This window comes from Tenrec ecaudatus, chromosome 13, assembly GCF_050624435.1.
Source record: "Tenrec ecaudatus isolate mTenEca1 chromosome 13, mTenEca1.hap1, whole genome shotgun sequence".
Lineage (NCBI taxonomy): Eukaryota > Metazoa > Chordata > Mammalia > Afrosoricida > Tenrecidae > Tenrec > Tenrec ecaudatus.
The window spans coordinates 106,556,626-106,581,768 of NC_134542.1; the positions used below are offsets into that span (position 1 = coordinate 106,556,626).

General features: G+C 40.0%; 1 protein-coding gene and 1 non-coding gene across 2 annotated transcripts in view; one reads left to right on the forward strand and one right to left on the reverse strand.

The window, feature by feature from the left end:
• PIEZO2 (piezo type mechanosensitive ion channel component 2) overlaps positions 1–25,143 on the reverse strand; it is a 535,104-nt gene that overhangs the window by 398,615 nt on the left and 111,346 nt on the right. Inside the window, exon 2 of the mRNA XM_075529992.1 lies at positions 18,461–18,556. Coding sequence (XP_075386107.1) covers positions 18,461–18,556 — 96 coding nt within the window. The remainder of the gene's footprint in view (positions 1–18,460; positions 18,557–25,143) is intronic.
• LOC142425227 (small nucleolar RNA SNORA2/SNORA34 family) lies at positions 13,701–13,835 on the forward strand. Its single transcript, XR_012779578.1, has one exon. It is a non-coding gene; the product is annotated as a small nucleolar RNA SNORA2/SNORA34 family (small nucleolar RNA).

Here is a 25,143-nt window from a genome sequence, read left to right on the forward strand (position 1 = left end):
GTTCATACCATCTCCCAGTGTATCTCTTGAGAACAAATAAGAAGAAATTAGCCCAGATTCATGGTGAAGAATTGCTATACTTCTAAAATACTTCATGTGTCATTTTAGACACACTGAATTCTTGACATCATTATTCGCTTCTTTGGCTTGGCTCCTAAAAGACGGAAGCTTTATATGGACTTACTTCTAGAACAGCCTGCTCATCAAGTTACTTTTCTCCCTAAATTTATATTTCCCCAAATTGCATGCACATGATTTTTGGAAATTTTTCATATATTTTTGCAATCCCATTTACATCTTATTTAGAATGATGTAAGTTATAAATAAATAAACCAAACATCTTATATGAAACTTTGACATACTTCAGGGCTATTATCTCTAGTGAAACCAGTATGATCTTTGAGATAGTTAAGGTTTATTGTGCCAACATGGCCAATGAACACATGTGGGATTAACTGAAGGGCGGAGAGATGAATGGCTCAGGGAACTTCACCTCTCTTGTCTCTTGTTCTTTGATCATCAGACCAGTGTGCGGCTGCCTTGCTTGTCCTTTGCCTCAATTTACAAGCCACATTACCTGTGGGACAACTAACCCGAGGACTGTGTCGCTGTAATTTGAGGTTCCTTCAAGACCTGCTTCGCCACACCATTGGAATTGACATCTCTTGAGCTGGGGACTGTTGGACCCTGTCATCTGGCTGATTGTTGGTGACCTGCCTAGCTGTTTGCTGCCTGTGGCTGGTTAGCCTGAATTGCTCTACAGAGGACTGCCCAGCGACCCCTCAAGACTTGAAGGACGGCCAGTGTCTCACAGGAGTGAGTTGCACTGAACCATTTGTACTGCTTTATAATTTAAATAAATGTTTATTTCTTACATGTTTTATATATATATATATAATTGTAATCTTCACAAAATGATTAGTTTGGTATCTCCTGATATTGAACCTATGGGTGTCTGGTGGTATGGTGGCTTAGATGTTGACCTTCTAACTGCAGGATCCAGAGTTTGAAACTACCAGCTATTCTGTAGGAGGAAGATAAGGCTTTGTATTCCCATAAAGATTTGAAGGCTGTGAAAACTCACAGTTCTACTCCATCCTATGGGGTCTTTATGAGTTAGAAACAACTCCATGACAGTGAATTGAGTTTGAGACACTTGAATTATGCTGATATCCATTAAGCATCTGTGCACAAGACCAGATTATTGCCCCAATCACTGTTCAACAATGTAGAAGGCTAATGAGGAATTGGATTGTACTTATGTCATTCAAAAATCAACTTGACTTGAGGTACTTGATACTTTCAGTTGAAATTAGGAGCATCCCTGGACTTCAGTTAGCTTATAAAATAATTAAATCCGGTGCCTAAGTCACGGTGGGGCATTGATCGCAGGCACTTTACATATTTAATACCACATTCAATATCTCCACTTGAGTAATGTGACAACATGATCTGGGAGCATAGAAAGCAGTCTCTGAGAAGTTTTATTTGAAAACAAAGCTATGTTAATTCAGTAATTAAGCTCTCACTGTGTGCCCTTTTAAAAAGGTTAGAATAAAAGCTAAATACAATCTAATTGGAGAAACACAATTGGCATTTATTAAAAACCAACCATATAAAAACTGAACAATTAAAGACGGATTAGGAGTCCTAAAAATCAGATATAAATGTATGTCCTTTTGTTGCTCAGATGAGAGAGATTATTATGGAGACATTGAGGGTAAATTCACACACACACACACACACACACACACACACACTCCTTTCTAGTTCTTGCTTTGGAAAGAATCCTCTATGTTTCTATCACTCCCTTTCAGACCTCTTTGGTTACAAATGCAGTTACCTTAAAAGTCCATTTGATACAGTGTCACACCTTGTGAAAGAGACTGATTGACCTCTGTGGCTTGTTTCTGGATTGTGATTCCATTGTGGAGTTACAGAGGCCAAAGGGAATAATGAGGAGGTGACAAATTCTCACCTGCTTCTATGATTTGAGGAATTTTCTGACTTTTCTATACAAATAAACTTATTGAACATTTAGTTTTTTGCAAAAAAAATTCTTTACATGTATGACTTTATCTAAGTCAAAATATTTTTTGTTTGAGACTATGAATAAAAATTGGAATGCTTTTTAATGATACACATTATGAGGGAAGTGAAAAAACTTCATTATAATTATATTATCTTTTAAATCTATGATTCCAAGAATTTCTTAAATTCCCTTCATATAGTCATATACACCTAGACTTGTAAGTTAAATAAAATTAGGTGAGATGAATTTAGGATGAACAAGTAAAGACTTATTTTCCATAAACTTTAAAGATGCTCAGCACATATTAGAGAACTTTAATAACCACTTTTCTATGACTTTTCTCTTTTTCTCCAGATTCCAGTAAGTGGAATCATCAAAAATAATACAGTCCTAAAAATCATATCACCTATTCTATTTGTATAATGTAAATTCCTTGCAAGAAAAATTTCAAACTCCGTAGCTGAGCAATATTATTTCTAAGTTGTACTTTCCTTTCTTCATTTTTAACCCAAACTTATTCAATGACAGGAAATTAAAAAGTAACTATTCCCATACCATGTGTAAGTGGAGGGCCTTTATTTTAAAATCTCTGTCCATTTTAACAGCTTTGGGCACAATCCAATTTATTCTCCTCATTCATCATTTTCCTGACACCTGGAGATCTAGAATATAGTATTCCCGGTGGAAATCTTCTGGATAAAAAGTGAATGCACCTATTTATAGCAAATTTGATGTCATATGAAACTATAAAATATAAATTATATACCTACATAAAAATCTAAAGAATAATGGCTAGGCTTTATTTCGCCTCTATTTTTCAAGTATATGAGAAGAAAATCACAGTAGAAAAACCATAAAGAATCCTGACTTTGAAAGCACTGTAGTTCCAGGAATAGTGAGTGGTTGCTGTCCTTAAATAATTGAGCAAGAAAGATTGTAGATGACATGCATACTTGATTAACAAAAATCGTCCTAACAATCAAATGAACACTGCCTGAAAGATCCAATTCTGGAATCAAAACAGAAAAAAAAAAGAAAGAAAAGTAGCTCTATTTCTATAGCTTAGAATAATAAACAAAAAAGAGCCCTGGTGGAGTATCAGCTATGGACAGGGCTGTTAACTTTAAGGTCAGCAGTTCAAGTCCAGCAGCCCTGGAAGAAAGACTGGGGTTTCTACTGCATTGAAGAGTTACAGTCTTGGAAACTCACAGGGGTAGTTCTACCCTGTTTTATAGGGTTGCCATGAGTCGGCATGGATGCAATGGCAGTAAGTGAGTGAGTGAGAATCACAAACAGACATCCAGGAAGCCTACATGCTCAAAGCTCACCTTCAGAGATCTACGCAAGAAATCATCAAGGGACAGTAACACACTCTTTGTAGAAGGGAACAGACAAACACTAACTTCACTCTTTTTCAGGCAACTCAAGAGTTCCATCGGAAAAAAAGCAAGAGGAGGAAATGGTGTCAACTTCTAGGGCGTGGTAAAGATATGGTTCTAACAGATTCCCTCTGAAGCCAGTCAGCTCGGGGCAATTCTGGCCCTTTCTGTCGAGTCTCTCCTGCAAGTGCCCTGAATTATTTTTTCTCAACTTCTTTTTCTAAATAAGCTTGATTCTTAGGTAGGACCTGTTTTAACTAGGCTTGAACCAATCATATGAATACACTCACAAACACACCACACCCACAAGCTGTGCACTCTCGCATGCATTGCACGCTTGCCCACCACACACTTATCCGTTTCTCTCATATAGACAACACACTCCACCACCCCACCACCAACACACTTATACACCACTCACAGAGACAAGCACACAACAGGGAATTTCTTCTCCTTTCTATTACCACCACAAAGATTAAAAACTAGCAACAATAAGGTAAAACTTGATATATTAAGGTCTATCTTCATCATGCACCATTTTGAAAGGAAACACAACTATGTTAAATTCCCCAAGACCCCTTAGAAATAGACATACATATACTTTTGACCTAAGAGCAAAGCAAGTTTCAAATACCCTTCACAGACATTGTAGCTAGAGATTCCTAGCTCACTGTGATGGACATCTCCACACATGGTCCAGGACCTGACTGTATTACTCAGGGGAAGCCCACGGAACAGGTGGAGTTGTTGGACCAACACTACCAGTAAAAAGGGCTGAATACTAGGTGTTGTTGCTATTCAGTGCCATCAGTTCAGATCCAATTCATAGCAACGTTGTATTCAACATAATGAACCAACCCCAGTCCTGTTCTTGGAATTGTTCTTAAAACTCATGATTGCAGCTACCGACTCATACATCTTTCCAGGGTTTCTGCGTTTTCACTGCCCCTTTACCAAGCTCTATGTCTGTTTTTTGAACCGGTCTTTTCTAATAACCTGTCCAAGTACTTGAATGAAGTCTCAACACCATTACTTCCAAGGAGCATTCTGACTGTACTTCTTCCAAGACAGATTTGTTTGTTCTTCTGGAAATTCACATTACTTTCAATATTCTTCTCCAACACCACAGTTTAAATGCATCAGTTCTTCTTTAGTCTTCCTTACTCAATGTGCAACTTTTACAAGTGTATGAGGCAAGACAAAATACCTTGGCTTGGGCCAGGCACACCTTGGTCCTCAATGTAACATCCTTGCTTCTCAACACTCTAAAGAAGTGTGTGCAGCTGTAATTCATCATTTGATCTCAATTGCTGCTTCTGTGAGCATTGGTTGTTTATCCAAGAAACATAACATCCTTGACATATTCAACCTTGTCTTCATTTAATATGATATTACCTAATGGTTCAGTTGTAAGGATTTTAGTTTTCTTTGTAGTAGTTGTGATTCATTCTGAGGACAGCAATGCTTAATCTTCATCAGCAAGTGATTCAAGTCCTCCTCACTTGCAGCGAGAAAAGTTGTCTAATCTGTGTCAAAGGTTATGAATAAGCCTTACTCCAATCCTCATGCCGAATACATCTTCAAATAATCCAGCTATTTGCTTGTTTGCTCAACATGCAGAGTGAACAAGTATGGGGAGAGGCTACAACCCTGTCACACAGCTTTCCTGATTTTAAATTGTGCAATATCCTCTGATTCTGTTCAAACAACTGCCTCTTGATCGTCGTCGATGTTCTGAACGAGCACAATGAAGTGTTCCGGGAGTCTCATTCTTCTCAATGGTCCACACAGTCAGAGGTCTTAGCACAGTCGGTAGACAACAAGTAAGTATCTTTCTGGTATTCTCAGCGTTCAGCCAAGATTCATCCACAGCAATAGATGATATGCCTGTTCCACATCCTCTTCTCAACGCATTCTGATTTTCTGAGAGTTCCTGTCAATATACTGATGCAAATATTGTCGGATGGTCTTCAGGAAAATTTTGCTTGAAAAACTTGTGAGTTCTATAATTTGAGCATGCTGTTGGAAAACCTGTCTTTGGAATGGATAAAATACAGATCTCTTTCAGTCAGTTAGTCAAGTAGTTGTCATCCAAATATCTTGGCATGGATGGGTGAGTGCTTCCAGAGCTTCATCAAAACATTTCCGTTAGTATTCAGTCAATTCCTGGAGCCTTGTTGTCAGCTAATGCCTTCAGTGTAGCTGGAATTTCTTCATCTAGCAGGGCCTGTACTTTAACATATGCTACCTCGTGAAATATTTCCATGTGGACTAGTTCATTAGGGTATAGTGAGTCTATATTTTTCCATTTTCTTTGATACTTCCTGCATCATTCAATATTTTACCCATAGAATCTTTCAATATCAAAACTCCAAGTTTGCTTTCTTCTTTAGTTCTTTCAATTAAAATACGCTGTGTGGTCTTCCTTTTTGATTTTTCTAACTTCAAGTCTTTGTATAATTCATTATAATACCTTGTTTTCTTGAGCTTCCCTTTGAAATGTTCGGTTCAGCATTTTGTCAGTCTTGCAATTATAAATTTCTTGAATTCGGAGGCATTGGTTTTAATTTATATATATATATATATATATATTTATGAATCCTAAATCCTAATTGAGAAAATCTTCAACGAAAGTTTCAGAAACTGAATGCATTGATGAGAACGTAATAATTAAGGTCCTTCAGTCATTTCTGTTATAGATACATAAAGCATTCCTGTAGTATAATTCAGATTAGTTACAGAGTTGGGTGTTTGTTGCTGTTCTTGGATGACAACACAAAGGGAGTGGTGTGAAGAGCTATGTATTGTCCATACAGAGAACAGGCAATATAATATCACCTGTGTACCAGCACCCAGGAGGTATCGAGCTGCTCTCTAGCTTTATCTTAGGTATAGTGAACTTCCTTTTCTGAAATCTCTATCATTTTCTCCCCACACTTACAATTATCCTCAATTTGGGTTCCACAATAAGTGCATAGGGATTGCTTTGTACCCACAGAAAAACAAAAGCAACAATCATACTATGCCTTCAAAACAACAGTCAAGGTCAGCACACTTTGGAACAAAACACGACCCAATTAACGTGGTGCGCACACAGATGTGGCCCGGAGGGGCTCCTGACGGAGGAGACGGCCGTGGGTCCAGCCATGAGTGATGACCTTCAGCCACTTTAAATGACTGGAGAAAAATTTTGATGGAAGGAAGGAAGGAAGGAGAGAGAAAGAAGAGCAGTTTAATTTCTACAAGGATCTTTGTGTTTCATAGGGAATTCCCTTTAATGTTGCTAAATCTGTGGGACACATGAAAAGGTAAGTTGTAAATAAAACAATGCATAGCTTTTTAAGTACATTGGAAAATGTCAATAGTTACCTCAAGCTAATAAAATGTCTGAAGGATCCTAACCTACAATCTACATGAACTAAATTTACAGAGAAATGAAATATGGAAAATATACCCTCAGTTACTTAATTTTAGTTTTATCAATAAGATGGATGTAGCCCCCAAATATTTTATATATACATATAATGATAAAAATATATGTTTATAAAATAATATATAATGATGATGCATAATATATATGATCACATACAAAGGAGAATATACCAGATGTTTATTTAGGTAATTATACACCCCGTCCTCATGGTTGGTTTCCAAAGTCTAGGCCATTATTCAAAGATGTCATGCATGAGTAAGGGGCTGTGCCCCCTTTGGTCTAGTGTCTCCTCACCCCTACTCACTCACCACCTATCTGTCACTTGCAATGCATGTTAAGATGTGCAAGGTACAGCAGGCACTCTTTCCCAACCATGTAGGCTGAGGAGTTGGGAGTGGTGATAGTAGTGGCTGAATGTTGCCCACCACTTGCTGCTTACCGCTTCCAATCCTAGGTTGGGATTCCCTTCCCTTCACTGACTCCCCCCACCAGCCCTGAACCTCTGACTTCCCTGCAGCCCCATCCTCTCTCTCCTTTTCCCATCATCCCCTCTCAATCCTCACTGCTGTGGAGTCAATTCTGATTTATAGTGACCCTATAAACCAGAAAATCTGCCGCTTTGGGTTTCTGAAGCTATAAACCTTTAGAGAAGCAGAAAGCCTCATCTTTCTCCCACAGAGGATCTGGAGGATTTGAACTGCAGACCTTGAGGTTACCAGCCCAACATATCATCTGTTTAACCCACCGCTACCACCAGGGCTCCTAAATTTATAGCATTAGGATTATATAAATTATATTAAATTAAAACAAAAGACAAAATCCGTGCCATCAGATCAATTGTAACTTATACAAAACTTGTAAGACAACGTAGAACTGCCATATAGTTTCCATGGGTAAATTTTTTAAGAGAGCAGACTGTCCTATCTTTCCTCTGCAGTGCTGGGCTCGAACCACCAACCCTTTTTTGGATATTAGCTGAGTATTTTGGCCACTGATACACCATGCTCCTTCAGGTGCATTAGAACCTATAGTGAGTGTGTGTCTCTCTCTGCTTGTCCATTGTTTCATATCTGGCCAATTAACCTTAGCTGATTTATTCTTTCAGTAGACGAGGAAAATAAAATAGAAATTCCCTATGACTTTGTAGAATATTATTGTTGTTCTGTTGTTAGGTGTCAGCAAGTCAGTTCCAACCCATAGCAAACCTATAAAAAACAGAACTAAACACTGCCCTGTCCTGTGCCTTCTTCACAATTGTCCGTATTCTTGAGCCCATTGTTGCAGCCATGGGGTCAGTCCATCTCCTTGAGGGCCTTCCCCACTTTTGCTGTCTCTCTATCAAACATGATGTCTGGCTCCAGGGACTGGTCTCTTCTTACATCATGTCCAAAGTATGGAAGGTGAAGTCTCACCATCATTGCCTCCAAGGAGGACTCTGGCCATATTTCCTCCGTGACAGATCAGTTTGTCCTTTCAGCAGTCCATTTTACTTTCATTCTTCTTCTCCAGGACCACAAGTCAAATGCATCATTTCTTCTTCAATCTTCTTTATTCAGTAGCCAACTTTCACATGCAGATAGGGCAGCTGAAATTACCACGGTTTATGGAAGGCACATCTTAGTCCTCAAAGTAACAGCTTTGCTTTCCAATACTCTAAAAGGGTTTGTGAGTCAGATTTACCTAATCCAAATTTTGTTTGGATTTCCTGACTATTGCTTCCATGAGCACTGATTTTTGGATCCAAGCAAGACAACCTGCTTCAGAACTTCAACCTTTTCTCAGTTTATCATGATGTAACCTATTGGTACAGTTGTGGGCATTTGGCCTTCATTGCAATTAATTGTATTCCATGGTGAAGGCAGCAAACCTTGATCTTCATCAACAAGAGCCTCAAGTCACCACATTTTCAGCCCACATGGTTGTGTGATCTAAACATCACAGGTTGTTAATAAGACTTCCTCCAATCCCAATGCCACTTTCTGCTTCATACAATCAAGCTTCTCAGATTATATTCTCAAATTACAGATTGAATAATTATGGGGAGAGGATACAACGCAGGAACAAACCCTTCCTGATTTGAAACCATGTAGTATTCTCCTGTTCTGTTTGCACGACTGCCTCTTGATCCATGTCCAAGTTCCACATGTACACAATGAAAGGATCTGGAATTCCCATGCCTCTCAAATTTATCCATAGTCTGTTAGAGTATGGTCCATACAGCCCAATACCTTATCATAGTTGATAAAACACAAGTAAACATTTTTTCTGATATCCTCAGCTTTCAGCCAAGATTCACCTATCAGCAATGATAGCCTTTCTTCCACATCCGCTTCTGAATCTTACCTAAACTTCTAGCAGCTTTCTGTCAATGTACTGCTGTAACCTTTGTTGGATGATCTTCAACTAAATTTTCCTTGCATGCGATATCAATGATATTGGTCTATAATTTGAGCATTCTGTTGGGTCACCTTTTTTGGAATGGGTCTAAATATGGATCTTTTCCAGTCAGCTGGCCAAATAGCTGTCTTCCAAATTTTGTGTCATAGACAAGTAAGTGCTTCATCAGCTTGTTGAAACATTTCAATTGCTATTCGATTCCTGGAGTCTTGTTTGTGACTAATCCTTTCAGAGTAGCTTGAATTTCTTCTTTCTTAGATTCTACCTCCTGGATTGGTAGAATGGCCCTAGGACTTTTTGGTACAGTGACTCCATGTGTTCTTTGGAATCCTCTCTTGAACCTTCCTGCATCATTCAATATCTTACCCGTAGAAACTTTCAATTTTGAAATTCGACACTTGAATATTTTCTTGCGTTCTTTCAGTTGAAGATATGCTGAGGATGTTCTTACATTTTGGATTTCTAATTCTATGTCTTTGCCAACATTGCATGATAATACTCGGCTTTGACTTCTAGAGCTATCCTTTGGAATTTTCTTTTCAGCTTTTAGACTGCACGATTTCTTCCATTTGCTTTAGCTACTCAACCATGACGGGCAAGCATCAGAGTCTCCTCCAACACCCGCTTAGAGCTTTTCTTTCTTATGTTTTTAATGATCTGCTTTCTTCATGAATGATGTTCTTGATCTTCCCACAACTCATCAGGCCCTCTGTCCTTAACGTTCAATGTATCAATTCTGTTCTTGAAATTCAGGTGGGATAGATTCAAGGTTATATTTTCGCTTTTCAGGACATGTTTTCATTTTCTCCAACTTTACCTTGAACTTAACATAGGATCAATTGATGGTCTGTTCCATAGTCAACCCTTTGTCCCTGATATTGAGCTCCTCTAGCGTCTACTCCCACAGATGTAGTCAATTTGATTTCTGTGTATTCCATCTGGCGAAGTCTATGTGTATAGACACAATTTGTGTTGTTGAAAAAAGATATATGTGACAAAGCAGCTATGGTAATTACTTAATTTCATGTCAACGTAATGGATAGGTCTAGGGGTGGAGTCTAGCATGTCAATCAGGTCACAGCCTGATGCTGCCTCCTTGTGGGCATTGCCTTTTCATGAGGATTCTGGGAACTGCCTCTCTTTTCTCCCTGAAGGTGGGCTACACATTCTCTTTCTGCTTCACCTTCCTGTTGAGGACTCATACGGAGACCCTCACCAGCACTCAGATGCTTCCATTTTCACTGGACCCACAAGGCTTTCCACCCACTGGCCTGTGATCTTCCTGCATTCAGCATCATTGCATATGCTGTGGGATTCTGAAGAGGAATTTATAGACTAGTATCAGGCATAAGGGGTAATATTAGACGTACAGGCTTGATCCGGATTGGGCTGGAAGCTGCTCAATATGCAATTTCTCTATGATATAAATATCTCTCTTACATGTATAGGAGTGTCCCTGAATTTGTTTCTTAACACAGAAGTCATTTGTGATTTAAAATGCTCTAAAAAAAAACATACAAAAAAACAAAACAAAAAAAATGCTCTCATTTGATCTCCAGTTTTTCTATCACCAAAGCCTTATTTCCAACAATTGATTCTACCTCTCTGTTCCCAGTATTTGTATTCCAGTCACCAATAATTATCAGTGCATCTGTATTCCTTATTTGATCAATTTCTGACTAAAGCAATTGGTAGATTTCTTCAGTACTTCCTTATAGGTTGGTGCATACAGGTGAATAATAGTTCTATTGATTGAGTTTCCTTGAAGGTGGACAGACGGAGTCCTATCACAGACAGCACTGTACTCCATGATTGATTTTGTAATGCCCTTTTGACAACAAATGCCATGCCATTCCTTTTTATCTTGTTATTCCTGGCATACTGACTCTGATGAACTAAATCTGATCCTGAGTCAGTTTTTCTCATTCAAAATGGCCAATGCCAGTCTATTCCAGCTCACCAATGCCTAGAATATCAATCTTTATGTGTTCCATCTCATTTTTGATTATTTCCAATAATCCTAAATTTATACTTTCACATTCCAAGCTTCGATCATTAACAGATTTCTGCAGCCATTTCTCCTTACTTTGTGTCATGCTCCATCAGCAAATGAAGGTACTAAAGGTTCCACACCCACAGGCTTTACCAGCCTGACATCATCGTGGTTGATTCCACTTGGAGAAATCATCTCGCCCTCAGTCACCTTGTGAGTGCCCTCTGACCCAAGGGGGTCCATCCTCCAGCACTCTCTGACAGCACTATGCTTCCATTCATTAGGTCCTCAGTATCTGACAACGTAGGCTCCTATCCAGAAAACTCTCAGTGACCAAGCCCTCCTTCATTGTCTGTTCTTAGTCCAGCTGCTCCACTGACATCTGCTCACTTGAGGTGACCCTGCAGGCATTTGAAACACCAGTGACACAGCTTCCGGCATCATGCAGGCCACCACCCTTTAAGAAACTGACAGACACTTGGTGGGTTGAATATTGTTAGAAATATGAAATACATGAAACTCTTTATGAAATGTGAAAATAAACATTCATTATTACTAATAAATACACAATTTCTTTGCATGCCCTATACTTTTAAGAATAAGCAATATATGGCACCCAGAAATGAAGAACCTGGACCCTGAGTTTAACATTCCAAGCCTTTCAGGAAAAAATTTCCAAAGGATACTCTTAAGTATAAATCAAGAGCAGAAAACACTCACCAAGAGAACATTTTTAAAAAGTAATAGAGGAATTCCTAAGCCATACTACATTTTCCAAGTCATAACCACATAACTCACCTGAAAGAAAATTCTAACAGCAATATTTAAAAATTCTTGTAAACAGCATCACAGTTAAACTGTCATCCTTTAAACCTCCACTTCACTATAACTTTAACACTTACATACTAGTGAAAAATATATGTATTTATACTTTACCTTAGAATGTATTATATACAAGTGTGTACATTCTTTCACTAGCTGGGCAGTAAATTCTTGGAGCTCTGTCTATTTTTGATTACTATTAGATTGAAGCCCTCATGGTGGAGTGGATGACAGACTGGGCTGCTAACCACAGGTCAGCAGTTCAGACCCACCAATTACTCTGAAGGAGAAGAGATGAGGCTCCCCCATAGATTTACAGCCTTAGAAACCCAAAGGGGGAAATTCTACTCTGTCCTCTTGGGTCACTATGAGCCAGAATGGATTTTATGGTAGTAAGCTGTATTACTAGTTCCTACATGAGTGTCCAGAAACTCCAGGTGCTTCATAAATACTTGTCTAATTAACGAATGCATAAATCCATGTTTTGCCCTGTCCAGCCATTCAGTCAGCAATACCTTTCAGTGGCAGTCTTGTCCCTTTAAGGAGACTTGCTCCTCTGGATCTGGGTTAGGAGTTACACACACACGCACACAAAGCCAAAAGAGCAGAATGAATTTCTGTGGCAGCAATGTTATTAAATTCCCCAGGCAACCACCCCTCCGCTCTCCATTTCCAACAACAGCAACAAAAATACAACAGCAATTCAAGTCTAGTGCTCTGCATCTTACCAGCAGTGTGTGCACGGCCTTCAAGTACTATGGAAAGTTTAATGAGCGGCATCTGGCTGCATGGCAGAATCAGTCACTGCTGCTCAGACTAGCATGACACCATCAGCGCCTGTCACTCTGTAGAACAAGTGCTGCTAGCTCTTGTTTTAATGAAAAATTGACACCACCGTGTGCTTCAGCTCACCCTAATCCATGACCCTGACTGGACAAACCTATGTAGAAGCCTAGGAATAAATGAAGAACGCACCCTCACTGCTGCACGTTGGCCAGCAAGTAACTGTGGGAATAAAGGAGAAACAGAGTCATGCTGACTTAACAGTAACAAGTAGAGTCCTTGGCCCATATCTTTCCTCAGACCTTCTCCTAACTTTTCTCGCTCACCATTATCCACTGCCTCTGTTTCCTTCACCCAGAATGAGGTTCATCAGGATCTCACCCCTTTCTAAGGCATAGTACACGACAGACAACAGAAAGGCCAGAGACGCCTTTGCGCTCCACACAGGAAGCCCAGGCTCGGGTGCATGGTGGGCACTGAGGTGGTCGTGTCACTGCACGAGGAGCTGGTCTGAAAAGGAAATGGTGAGAAAGCCAGGTGGTCGTGGAAGCAGTTTGATTACAGGGCCATTTGAGTGACGCGGGGCTCCTGTCTAGACAAAAGGTGTGCTGATCTTCCGAACATGGTCCAGTGACAGCTTGATCAATCACAGCCGTATCGGTTCTGTTGCAGTGATGAAAGATGAGTCTCCCTTAGCAGGTGCTCAAAATACATGACTCAGCACTGGCCTGAAGCAGACCAGAGCTAGGAAAGCTGGGATTAGACAGGCTGTCCAGCAACTAACAATGCATACCATCCTCAGATACATGAGAAGGTTTCCAAAAGTTCACAGAAAAGTAACATTTAAAAATAATGAAACCCCTGGCCCTGACTGAAGACTAGCAGTTGCATATAGCTGTTGGTTTCAAGCAGAGGCCCAGACGATTCTCTTCTGGTGGTCTTTGGCAATTCTGGAACTTCAGCCAAGAATGGCCATTTCCTTTGGAAGAAACATCCCCCAGTTCTCCCTCCAGGTCGGAGAGTCTCAGGAGTGAACCAAGTAATGGGTTCTAACAAAGCTTGAGGGACAAGGATTGCTAAATGTGAGGCAACTTCCCAGAGTCATTTTCTTCTGTCTTGTTGCCTTCTAAAGGCCAGATGCAGATGGATGTAGATGGATGCAGAGCCCAGGGATCCCGGCATTTTGAGCGACCCCTTGCGCTGTTGCTTCACGCTGGAATGACTACTGCAAATGGGAAAGAGGAACCCAGTTGATTGTTTTGGGAACTGCTTGACTTGTAGGATTTAAAGTTCCCATTTCCAAAAAAATATTTCTGTCACTAAACAAGGGTAACTTTCTTTTGCTTCTGGATTATCTCATACTATTGTTATGACCGGTTTTGGGGGAATGGACCAATACTGACGGAAAGTTACGGGATTTAGTAAATACTGGGCTGGGCCTAAGGGGAAAGGGACTTCTCTGTAAAGGGATGTTCACATCATGGACGTGGAAATCTATACAGGTCATTTAGGTGGAAACTGTCCAAGTGGTGGCCTAGGATGTTGGTATACTACTCAGTGTCTGGTTGTCTGTCCCACAGCTGATATTTAAGGTTTTCTTGTCACCTAATTGGCCATTGTGAACCCCCTTCTACCTGTGTACTCCACCTGTGTCCTTTGAGAAAATTGCCCTTAGGACCGGATCTACATATTTTTGCTTCTAATCTATGTAAATTTCTGTAGTGGTTATCTTATGTAATATACAATAAAATGTGTTGTATATAGTTTATATTAAATGTTAAAATATTATGAAATGTTAAATAATCAGCTGAATGGAATGCAAAAAAAAAAAGATAATGAAACAACTCTTCCATGATTTTTTTAAAGTCCCCTTCTATTGTGAATTGCTCTACAATCTGTCCTTAGTGTTCTCTATCCGGCGTCTGATTTCAAGGTCAATGTTAGCCCACCAACAGAACTGCTTCCTCTGAGAGCATACACCCATGAACTACTATCTTAATTTGTGGTCAGTGAAGCAGAGGCTAGAATTAACCCCTCCATCACCGGCTCCAGCAGGGCCCTTCTAGAGCAATACATGTATCACTGCACTCTGAGCTCGACTCCCCGATAAGATTCTCCCTGAGTCCATCCCCAGGGCTCCTCCTTATTTCATGGCATCTCATTGATGCTTCTCTTATTTTTAGATGCCCGACAACAAACGCACAAGGAGCTTTTAGATCAGCAGTTCTCAACCTGTGGGTCGCGACCCCTTTGGTGATCCAACAACCCTTTCACAGGGGTCGCCTGATTCATAACAGTAGCAAAATTACAGTTATGAAGTAGCAACAAAAATAATTTTATGGTTGCAGGGGTCACCACAACATGAAATGTATTTAAGGGTCACGACATTAGGAAGGTTGAGAACCACTGTTTTAGATGATTATCACAGGCCATGGGAAAGATTCTGAGATGAAGTTGTGCAAATAGGCTCTTTACTAGGAGGTGTATTCTAGTGTGAGGGCAGGAGGGAAACAGACTTGGAGAGAGGGAGAGATGGCAATGCAATGCAGTTACCCCACCATGATTTCCCCAGCTGAGGCAGTCCTGCAGACCCGGACCAGAACACAGCAGAGAAATTCCAACAATAATTAGGTCATTGAATGTGGGCTACCACTTCCCTGACAACTTTAGATGAGGAAGATCTTTGACATTAAAATCAAAACTCAGTGAAGAATACAGCTTTGAGCCAGCACCAATACTCCAGGCAGTCAGGGAGTACCATCATCCTAAAGAGTATGGACATGAGACAGTCTGGGCAGTGTACATCAGCATCAACTACGGTGAGAGCTGAGGGCTTCCCTATCCACAATTAAAGCACTGCTATGCTGGTGTTCTTGAAGCTTTATGCACAATGTGATATAAAAATCATTGTTTGTGTTAGGTGCCTTGGAGTTGGTTTCTATTTGCATCGACTTTATGCACACAGAACAAAACGCTGCTCATTCCGATGCCATCCTCACAACTGTTCTGATGTTTGAGCCCGTTGTTCCAGCCACAGTGTCGATCCACCTCCATGAGGGAGTTCCTCTTTTGTGCAGCCTCTCTAGTGTACCAACCAGGGACTGATCTGTCCTGATAATATGTCCACAATATGTAAGACCAAGTCTTGCCCTCCTTGCCTCCCAGGAGCACTCTGGTCATACTTATTGCAGGACACATCTGCTCACACCTTTAGCAGGCACGATCCGTTCACTGTGCTTCTCCAGCAACTGAATTGAAATGCGTCCACTCTGCTTCACTCCTCTTCAATCAATGTTCAACTTTCACATGCGCATGAGCCCCTGGAAAACACCATGGCTTGGGCCAGGCACATCTTAGTATGCAAAGTAACATCCTTGCTTTTCAACACTCCCAAGAGATCTAGGGCAACAGATTTACTAAATGCAAATCGTCTTTTGATTTCATGACTGCTGCTTCCATGAGCCGTGGTCATGGATCCAAGCAAGATGAAATCCTTGCCAACTTCAACCTTTTCTCTGTTTAGCACGACATTACCCAGTAGTCCACTGGTGAGGATTTGGGCCTTTTAAATATGTTGTTGTAAGCCATGCTGAAGGCTGTAATCCTTGTCTTCATCAGCAAGTGCTCCACGTCTTCGTCACTTTCTGCAAGCAAGATTGTGTCATCTGCATATCACAGATTGCTAATAAGGCTTCCTTCAATTCCAATTCTTCTTCACATAAGCCAACGTCCCTGATTATGTGCTCAGCATACAAATTAAAGAAGCATAATAAGAGAATATAACCTCACGGTTATATTGAAACCATGACGTATTCCCTTGTTCCAGTCACACAACCAGCCCCTGATCCATGTACAAGTTCCACATGAGCACCCTGAAGTGTTCCAGAATATCCATTTTTCTTAAATTTGTCCATAATCTGTTTTAATCTACACAATCTTCGAGATTTAACTTGTTACCCAATAGTTCCACTCTTGATTATGTATCCAAGTTAACTTAGAGCAGGGTTCAATCAGATCCTTGTATGTTAATGGATATTGCAGCACTATTCACAGTAGCCCAAAGGTGAAAACAGCCAAATGTCCATCAATAGATTAAATGAAATGTAATATATGCTTAAATTTGAATATTACTTAGTCATACAAAAGAATAAAGTTCTAATATATGCTACACAGTACCTAGAAACCACTAAATAAAATTAGCCAGATATAAAGGATAAATGTAACATGATCCCATTATCATATGAACTCTAGAGAAGTCTACAGGAAGTAGATTGGAGGCTATCAGAAATTGTGGCTGGGAATTGGGAAATTATTACTTAATGGTTATAGAGTTTCTGTCTGTGCTGGTGACAGGGCTTGGAATCAAACAGTGGTAATGGTTGTCAAATACTGTGAATTGATGGTCACTTAATATAGCTAAATAGACAATCCTATATTATAGCTATTTTACCACAAAGAGAAAATTAAAGAAACTTGAAGGAAAAAAAAAAGCATTGACAATTGAATGTGAATCCTATGTGCTCATGGGAATAAAAATTGCTATCTTTTCTATGAATTATTCTACCCCAGCATAAATAAACAAACAAACCAAAAAAACTACATTATATCATCCCATCTCCATTCTGTTTTAACAGTTATATTTCTTGGCTCTGACATACAGCAAAGATAAAGAATATGAATCCTTGTCTCCAGACGTTAAGTAGGATGATTCCTGTAGGTTTCCCCTTTGAGCCCAGCTCTCCCTCCTTTCCTAAAAGGACAGTATCAGCAGTGTCCATGTATTTACTTTTCTTTTGTTTAAAATTGGAATATCCTTCTATCAAGTGGACGGTCAGGTCAATCAGGACATTTCTACACATACGAAGGATTTGCTTTCTACTTCTGATCCAATGTTGCACCTGGGCTTGACTTTTTTGGTCACGTAGTCCCTGGTACCCCTGGACAAGAACTGGGAGTGCCATTGTTATACAATCTGACATGGTGAGTAGTCATGCTCCTGCTGACACTGACACAACCCACCTGGTAGAAATAAAGGTTTATCTTCCCCAAACTTACATTAGAAAAAGGCAATAGCCATGGAGTGTCAAGTAAGTGCCAAAAAGGAAACACCAGTTCCTGATTTCTAATAAAATAATAAGGAAATATCCAAATATAAAAGGAATAAATAATTTCATAGGATATGTAGATACTCATTGTTAATGCATTACATTGTGAATATTGTCAAGTTTTTTTCCTTTGAAGAATGACCTCTAAAACCATGATACAGCATCTGTCAATATATCAGTTTCGTTTTGGAAGCCAGAACTTTTAGTTACATTTAACTAGCCCAAACATTCCAGATAGACTACTGTGCCTGCTAATAAAGACTTAATAAGGAAATTAAGCAGAAAGAGTAGTGGTTTACCTGTTAAAATATCTTATCACAATCAACTTCTATATTGCACAGTTGGTTCACTTGTTAGAATTTTTAACACCCTCCCTCCGCCCACCATCACCACCCCTGTGATGGTCCATGTTACACAGACACCATCATCTTTCATGGGAAAAGTGCTCATCTAGAAAGCTCAGACACTGCTTTCGGACTGTGTAACTTTGCAGATGGAATGGGAAATGGTTCTTACCTTGCATTGTTGCCTTTGTTGGTTCTGAGAACAGAGGAATGAGTAAGAGGTAGATAAGGTAGACAAACGAGAGCCCATTGTATCGGAAAGCACACGCTGTGGTTGGGGGAGAGAGAGAGAAGGAAATCATTAACATTGGCAGGCTAACTATGTGGCAATGACATCAGGTGTCCCTGCATCAAAGGAGATCACTGCCCAAATAAGTATGTCAATTACAAGGTAATAACTGAGCAAAATGAAAATCTGTGTTTACTGCTATGGTGAAAATTTAAAGGTAAGAATTATCATAAAAAATAAAACCTTCAATGCTATTGAGTCAATTTTGACTCATAGTGACCCTAAAGGACAGAGTAGAACTCTCCTCCTGTGGGTTTCTGACACCATACCATTTTTTCCCTCCTTTATTTTGCCCACCCTGAGACTGTGATTTTTTAATGTCTCAACTTTCTTCTGCACAGCAGCAGCTGGTGGCTTTTAACCACAGAGTTTGAGGTTCGCAGCCCAGTATGTAACCCACTGTGCCTCCAAGGCCATATCTATCTCAGAGAGGAACTAGGGTATGACCCAGCAATTTCACTCCTAATTATATATCCCAAAGACCTCTAAGCACAGATCCAATGGTCACCGTGTTCACCAATGTTCACTATTCTCAATAGCCAACATTTTGAAACAACTTAAATGTCCATCAATAGGTGAATGCATAAACAATATCTATTATTTATATCCAATATACTGTTACCCAGATAAAAAGATCACTGAAATCCTAACACATTCTATAACATAATTAAACCTTGAACACATTATGCTGAGTGAAATGTCAGTCACAAGGACAAATATCACATGAGCCCAATTGTGTTTGAAATTTAGAAACATACGCACATACACAATTTTATTATTCATTACCCAAACCAGCAGACAAGGAGAGAAGGAGTAATAAGTCAATGATAAGAGGACATTGTATTTTCTAAAGACTGCTGATATAACTGGGTAAACATACATGTGACAATTGAGCAGCAATGAACACGTCACTGAACCGTCTATTTGAAAAAATATTGAAATGTGAAATGTTTTGCCACACATATACTTAACACACTTTGAAAAAAAAGTCTAACTATGTAGGCACTTGAATGGAGACAAGATATAGTTAAGTGCTAAATTTAGCTTTAATTTTTGGATAGATTGAAATTGCTACAGAGGGTACCTATAAAATAAAAAACATCACCTGTGAGGCAGGTGCTTAAACATTCTAGTAGAGTCAAACAATCTACTAGAGAAGACCAAAGGACATTTGCCCCCCCCCAAAAAAAAAAAAGGAGCAGGGCAACTGAAGGACAGAAAGAGGGAAAGCAAAGTGGAAACATGGAGTGTGCTGCCACACGACAGGGACAGCAAGCAACCAAGGCCACAATACAACATGTGTGTGAGCTGCTGAATGGGAATCAAATCTGCTGCGTAAACTTTCAACTGAAACACGATAAAATGTTTACATAACAGAACAAAACACTCATATTAAAATTTCAACTATAGGGGAATTGGATTTAGTGAGAATTTGAAATGATCAGGTAGAAAAGTATCTCATTTTCAGAAGAGGAGAAAATATTTCAGGTATATTCATGCTGAGTTAGTGGGAAGAGACTGTTAAGACATGGTAGGAACTGGGTTGTAAATGAAGACTTGAGATACCATGGTAATCACAGTTAACTTGGAGAAACAGCAGATGAAATACAGAGTTTCTTATCAAATAAATAAATATATGAAGTTTTCATACAAATTATACAAAATGACCCCAATATTTAAAACACCCTTGGATTGTTAAGGAAAGCACTGGAGAAAAACAAGAAATTTAAGAAGAAACAGAAATTTCTTTTAGATACGCACATGGAATTGGTTTCTGGAATTGGGATTTTTTTAAATAATTAAATACTTTGATTGGGGCTCTTACATCTCTTATCACAATCCCTACATTCATCCAGTGTGTCAAGCACATTTACACATATGCTGCCATCATCATTTTCAAAGCATTCTCTTCCCACTTGAACCCCTGATATCAGCTCCCCATTTCTTCCCCCCCCCTCCCCACCTGCGCACCCTCACGAACCCTTGATAAGTTATAGATTATTATTTACATATTTTACATCGTCCTCCATCGCCCCTTACCCACTTTTCATTGTTCATCCCCCTGGGATGGGGTTATAGTTGGATCCTTGTGATCAATTCCCCCTTTCTCCCCCCACCCTCCTCTAATCCTCCTGGTATCTCTACTCTCCTTTTTGGCCCTGAGGGGTTTATCTATCCTGGATTCCCTGTGTTGTGGGCTCTTATCTGTAGCAGTGTGCATGGTATGGTCTAATCTAATATGTAAGGTAGAATTGAGGTCATGATAGTGGGGGGAAGAAAGCACCAAAGAACTAGAGGAAAGTTGTGTGTTTCATCAGTACTATACTGCACCCTGACTGGCTCATCTCTTACCTGTAACCCCTCTGTGAGGGAATGTCCCATTGTCTCCAGATGGGCATTGGGTCTCCACTTCATGCCCCTCCCCAACAATTCATATTGGATATGATTTTGTCCTGGGTCTTATATGCCTGATACCTGATCCCATTGACACCTCATGATCACACAGACTGGTGTGTTTCTTCCATGTGGGCTTTATTGCTTCTCAATTAGATAGTCTCTTGTTTATTTTCCAGTCTTAAGACCCTATATCTTTTGATAGCCGGGCACCATGAGCTTTCTTCACTACATTTGCTTATGCACCAACTTTGCCTTTAGCAATTGTATCTGGAAGGGGAACATCAGAGAACGTCAAATTATTAGAACAAAGTACTAATGAGGCTTTTTCTTTCTTTCATTTTTTTGGAGGAACCTTATATTGTACACCTAGCAGTCTAGTTCCAGAGACTCCACTGGCATCACCAAGCCCCACCACACTCCATGGGTTCCTCGGTGTCTAGGGCTTAGGGTAGCAAAGGCCAGTGTGCTGGAGAGATGTGGCCTCTCTGTGTGGCCTCTGCACTTAGCACATGCTTTCTGTACTTGTCAGCAAGATTTCTAACCTCATTCTGTAAGTTCCCTATTAAACATGCTGAAAGTGTGCATACAAATGTCCTGTGATTAACTATGAAGCAGTTTCCCATATCACAGTTTTATTGCTATAATTTATAGCCTAAGGCTAATAAACTTAAGAGAGGGCAAACATGGTCCAATGTGGTAGATTGTCTCTGAAATGGACCTAAGTGGTCTCGCTCATGATGTTCATCAAAGGAAATCTGTCCTCAGCAGGTCCATTTCAACTCTCAGTGACCTGTCAGTGGACTACTGTGCTCCACAGGGCTCCCTAGGGCTTATTTTCAGCAACAGATTTCTTGTGATGTGCCACTGAACAGGTTCCAAGCATATTTAAGTGAACAGACAAACTTGTTAGGCATTTGTACCACCCTGGACTCACCTGGTGTTCACAATCCTGTGTATGCCGTGGGCTGGACCCAGTAACTCACTTGCAATGAACAGAATACAGCAAGCAAGAAGGGGTTTCATTTCTGAGCTTAATTTACCAAAGGATGGTTTCTTTCATCTGTTGGCCTTACTCTCTCTACCCCTTACCAGCTCTTTGACAACTCAGCTACCATGCTGTTAGTTGTCATGGAAACAGCCCCTTGAGCAACAGTCTACATGGACCAGAGGCACTGGAGAGACTGGGAAGAGATCCTCCCCGAGTAGAGGAGGACATGACCAGCCTAAGGGCCACTTGATGAAGATTACAGTTTGCAGCCTTCAGTAGAGATTACAACTCAATGTGAAGAAAGCCAGACTTCTCACAACAAATAGGTAACGTCATTTTCACCTAAAACAAAAAAAAGATGTTTTCAAGAATTTAATCTTCCTTGAACTCACAAATCAATGGTCACGGAAGCAGCACTCAAGAGATAAATAACGCATTCCCTTGGATAAACCTGCTGAGCAAGACTCTTTCAAGTATTGAACAGCAAGGATGTTACTTGGACGACTAAACTTTCAATGCATGTGAAAATTGGACATTGAATAAGGAAAGACCAAAGAAGAATTGGTGCATTGGAAGTATGGTGCTCATGAAAAATACTGAAAGAACCATGGGGTTCCTAAAGAACAAACAAATCTGTCTTGGGAGAAGTACAACCAGGAAGTTCCTTCGAGGCAAGGATGAAGAGACTTCATCTCGTGGCCTTTGGACATGTTGTCAGGAGAGACCAGTCCTTGGAGAGGGACTTCATGCTTGCTAAAGTATAGGGGCAACCAAAGAAAGGAAGTCTCTCAACCAAATGAATCCAACAGTAGCTGCAACAACAGTGTTCCATCCTGCTGTCCACAGGGTCACTATCAATCAGAATAGACTGGGCAGCACCTAACGGCTGTAACTGCAAAGGCCAGCTGGCTTGTGGCTTTAACAGACTGAGCTGGAGGATCCAGTTAAGTCACCCAGGATCCCTGATTTCCAGAAACTGCAAGATAATGCAGCAAGAGATAACAATACCCCAAATAAAAAATTTTAAAACCTGATGTGGTCAAAAATCCTTCATTTACTTTACATTTACCAATGATTCCCTTCGACTGACAGCAGCAACCAAACTGCATCAGTATATACTACAGACATGTGAAGTTGCAAAAAATGTTTTTTTAATTGCAGAGAAATCAATTCTAACTCAGATGGGTCAGAATGGAATTATGCTCCATAAGGTTTCAGTGACTGATTTTTAGGAGGTAAATCATTCTAGGACTGATGCTTCTGAGTGAAAAACAAAACAAACCACTAAGCTTTTCAGCCATCAGCCAAGCACATTAACCATTTGCACCACCAGGGACTGTTATGTGACAGAGTTACCCAGCAGTTATACAACACTTTGGGGGTCTTTGAATGCCTGATCTAAGTCAGTCATTCCCATGAAGGAAAAAGTCCTTCAACTTGGTAATAACACGCATCTGAGATCAAAGCCTTAGAAGGCAAATGGCTACTCCTTCATGAAGCTCGATGCTGCCCTTTGTTGGGATCTGGAGACTCTTAAAGTACACACATTACTTTTCACAAGGATTTGTCAGATTTGGGGCTGTACTTCTTCCCCTTGCAAATGTCCAGTGAACCAAGAAATCATCGGGCGTGCTCCAGTGCAGAGAACACTAAACCAGCACCCCTATATCCTGGCTCAAACACTTGAGTGTCAGTAAAAAATATTAAATGTACATTAAAGTGTTCAAAGGAAAACAAATCTGTGCTTTAGCTAATAATGCAAAATTATTTCCACTATTCTTTTCTTTAAAAACATTTTATAAGGGGCTCATACAACTCTTATCACAATCCATACATATACATACATCAATTGTATAAAGCACATCTGTACATTCTTTGCCCTCATCATTTTCTTTTATTTCCTTTTCTTTTTTTACATTTTATTAGTTCTTACATGGTTTCTGAAACATCCAAAACTGTATGCAAACTTCCCCCGAAAGGATGACACCAGCTGACTGATTTTCCAAACAAAAGGCCTTGCCCAGACCTAGAGAGCTCACAACTACAAACTGTGAAATAGCAAATTGTCACGTGGAATGCTTTTACAAACATCCACGCTGTCGTTTTAATCCTCAGAATTGGGACTAGTCTCGGTGATGTTTCATTTTCTACAGATGAAGGTTGGTTAAGCCCTTCATTTAGAAAAATAGGATGGAATTTTCCAACTTGAAATTTGTCTAAACAAAAAGCAAAAAATCTCCCAAAAATATAGTATTTTTATGTTGGTCACTTGATTGGGGTTAAAAACTACTCCCATCAAGTTGATTCAGACAAATAGCGACATAGTTTCCAATACTGTAACTATTTACAGGAATATACAGCCTCTTCTTTCTCCTATGGAGTGGCTGATGGGTTTGAACTTCCAATCATGTGGTTAGCGGTACAACAAATAACCTACTGTGCGACTAAGCCTCCTTCAAAGAACCATGTTTATTTTCATACTTGCCAGAGCAGCCAATACATATTACACAGAATAAGCATTTTTAATATCAAGTGATAATAGTCCTATCAACTCAGTGGTTCTAGAATTTAAATTTTTGCTTTACTTTAATTTTTTCCTCCTGTACTCTCCAGTAATCAATTGCTTTTAAAAGGATATCCTCTAAAAACTTTAAGTGACCTTGCAGTAAGTACCATGTAGTAGAAGTGTGAGACAGGTAAAAGACAGTTACATCACCGAAAATTGTATTTTGCTGTTGTTCTTGGATGCCTTCAAGTCCCACAGGACAGACAAGAAGTGCCCCCATCAAGTTTTCTCTTGAGTAACAGCTGAGTGGCTCCAATTGCTGTTCTTATTTTTGCAGCCTAGTCTTAACCCTTGTGTCACTGGGTGAGGCTGGGTTGACTAGAGAACACAAAACAAGTGGCATTCATCTATGTATAAGAAAGAGTCTTATATCAAGATGCAACTTGACATCAAGAAGGAATTCTAGTCAAGTGCAACTCAAGTCCCTACGTCCAAGGCTAGCCAAGGTCCCCTTCAAATTCATGTAGCTGCAGACAGATGACACTGAAAGATGAAGCTGGAAGCAAGAAGATCCCGGGTGAGTGCAGAGTCACGTGCATGCAAGATCAGTGGAAGCATGACAGGGGACCAACAGCTCTCAGGGTCCCTCAGCCCACATGGGGCTGCCTCTGGTGA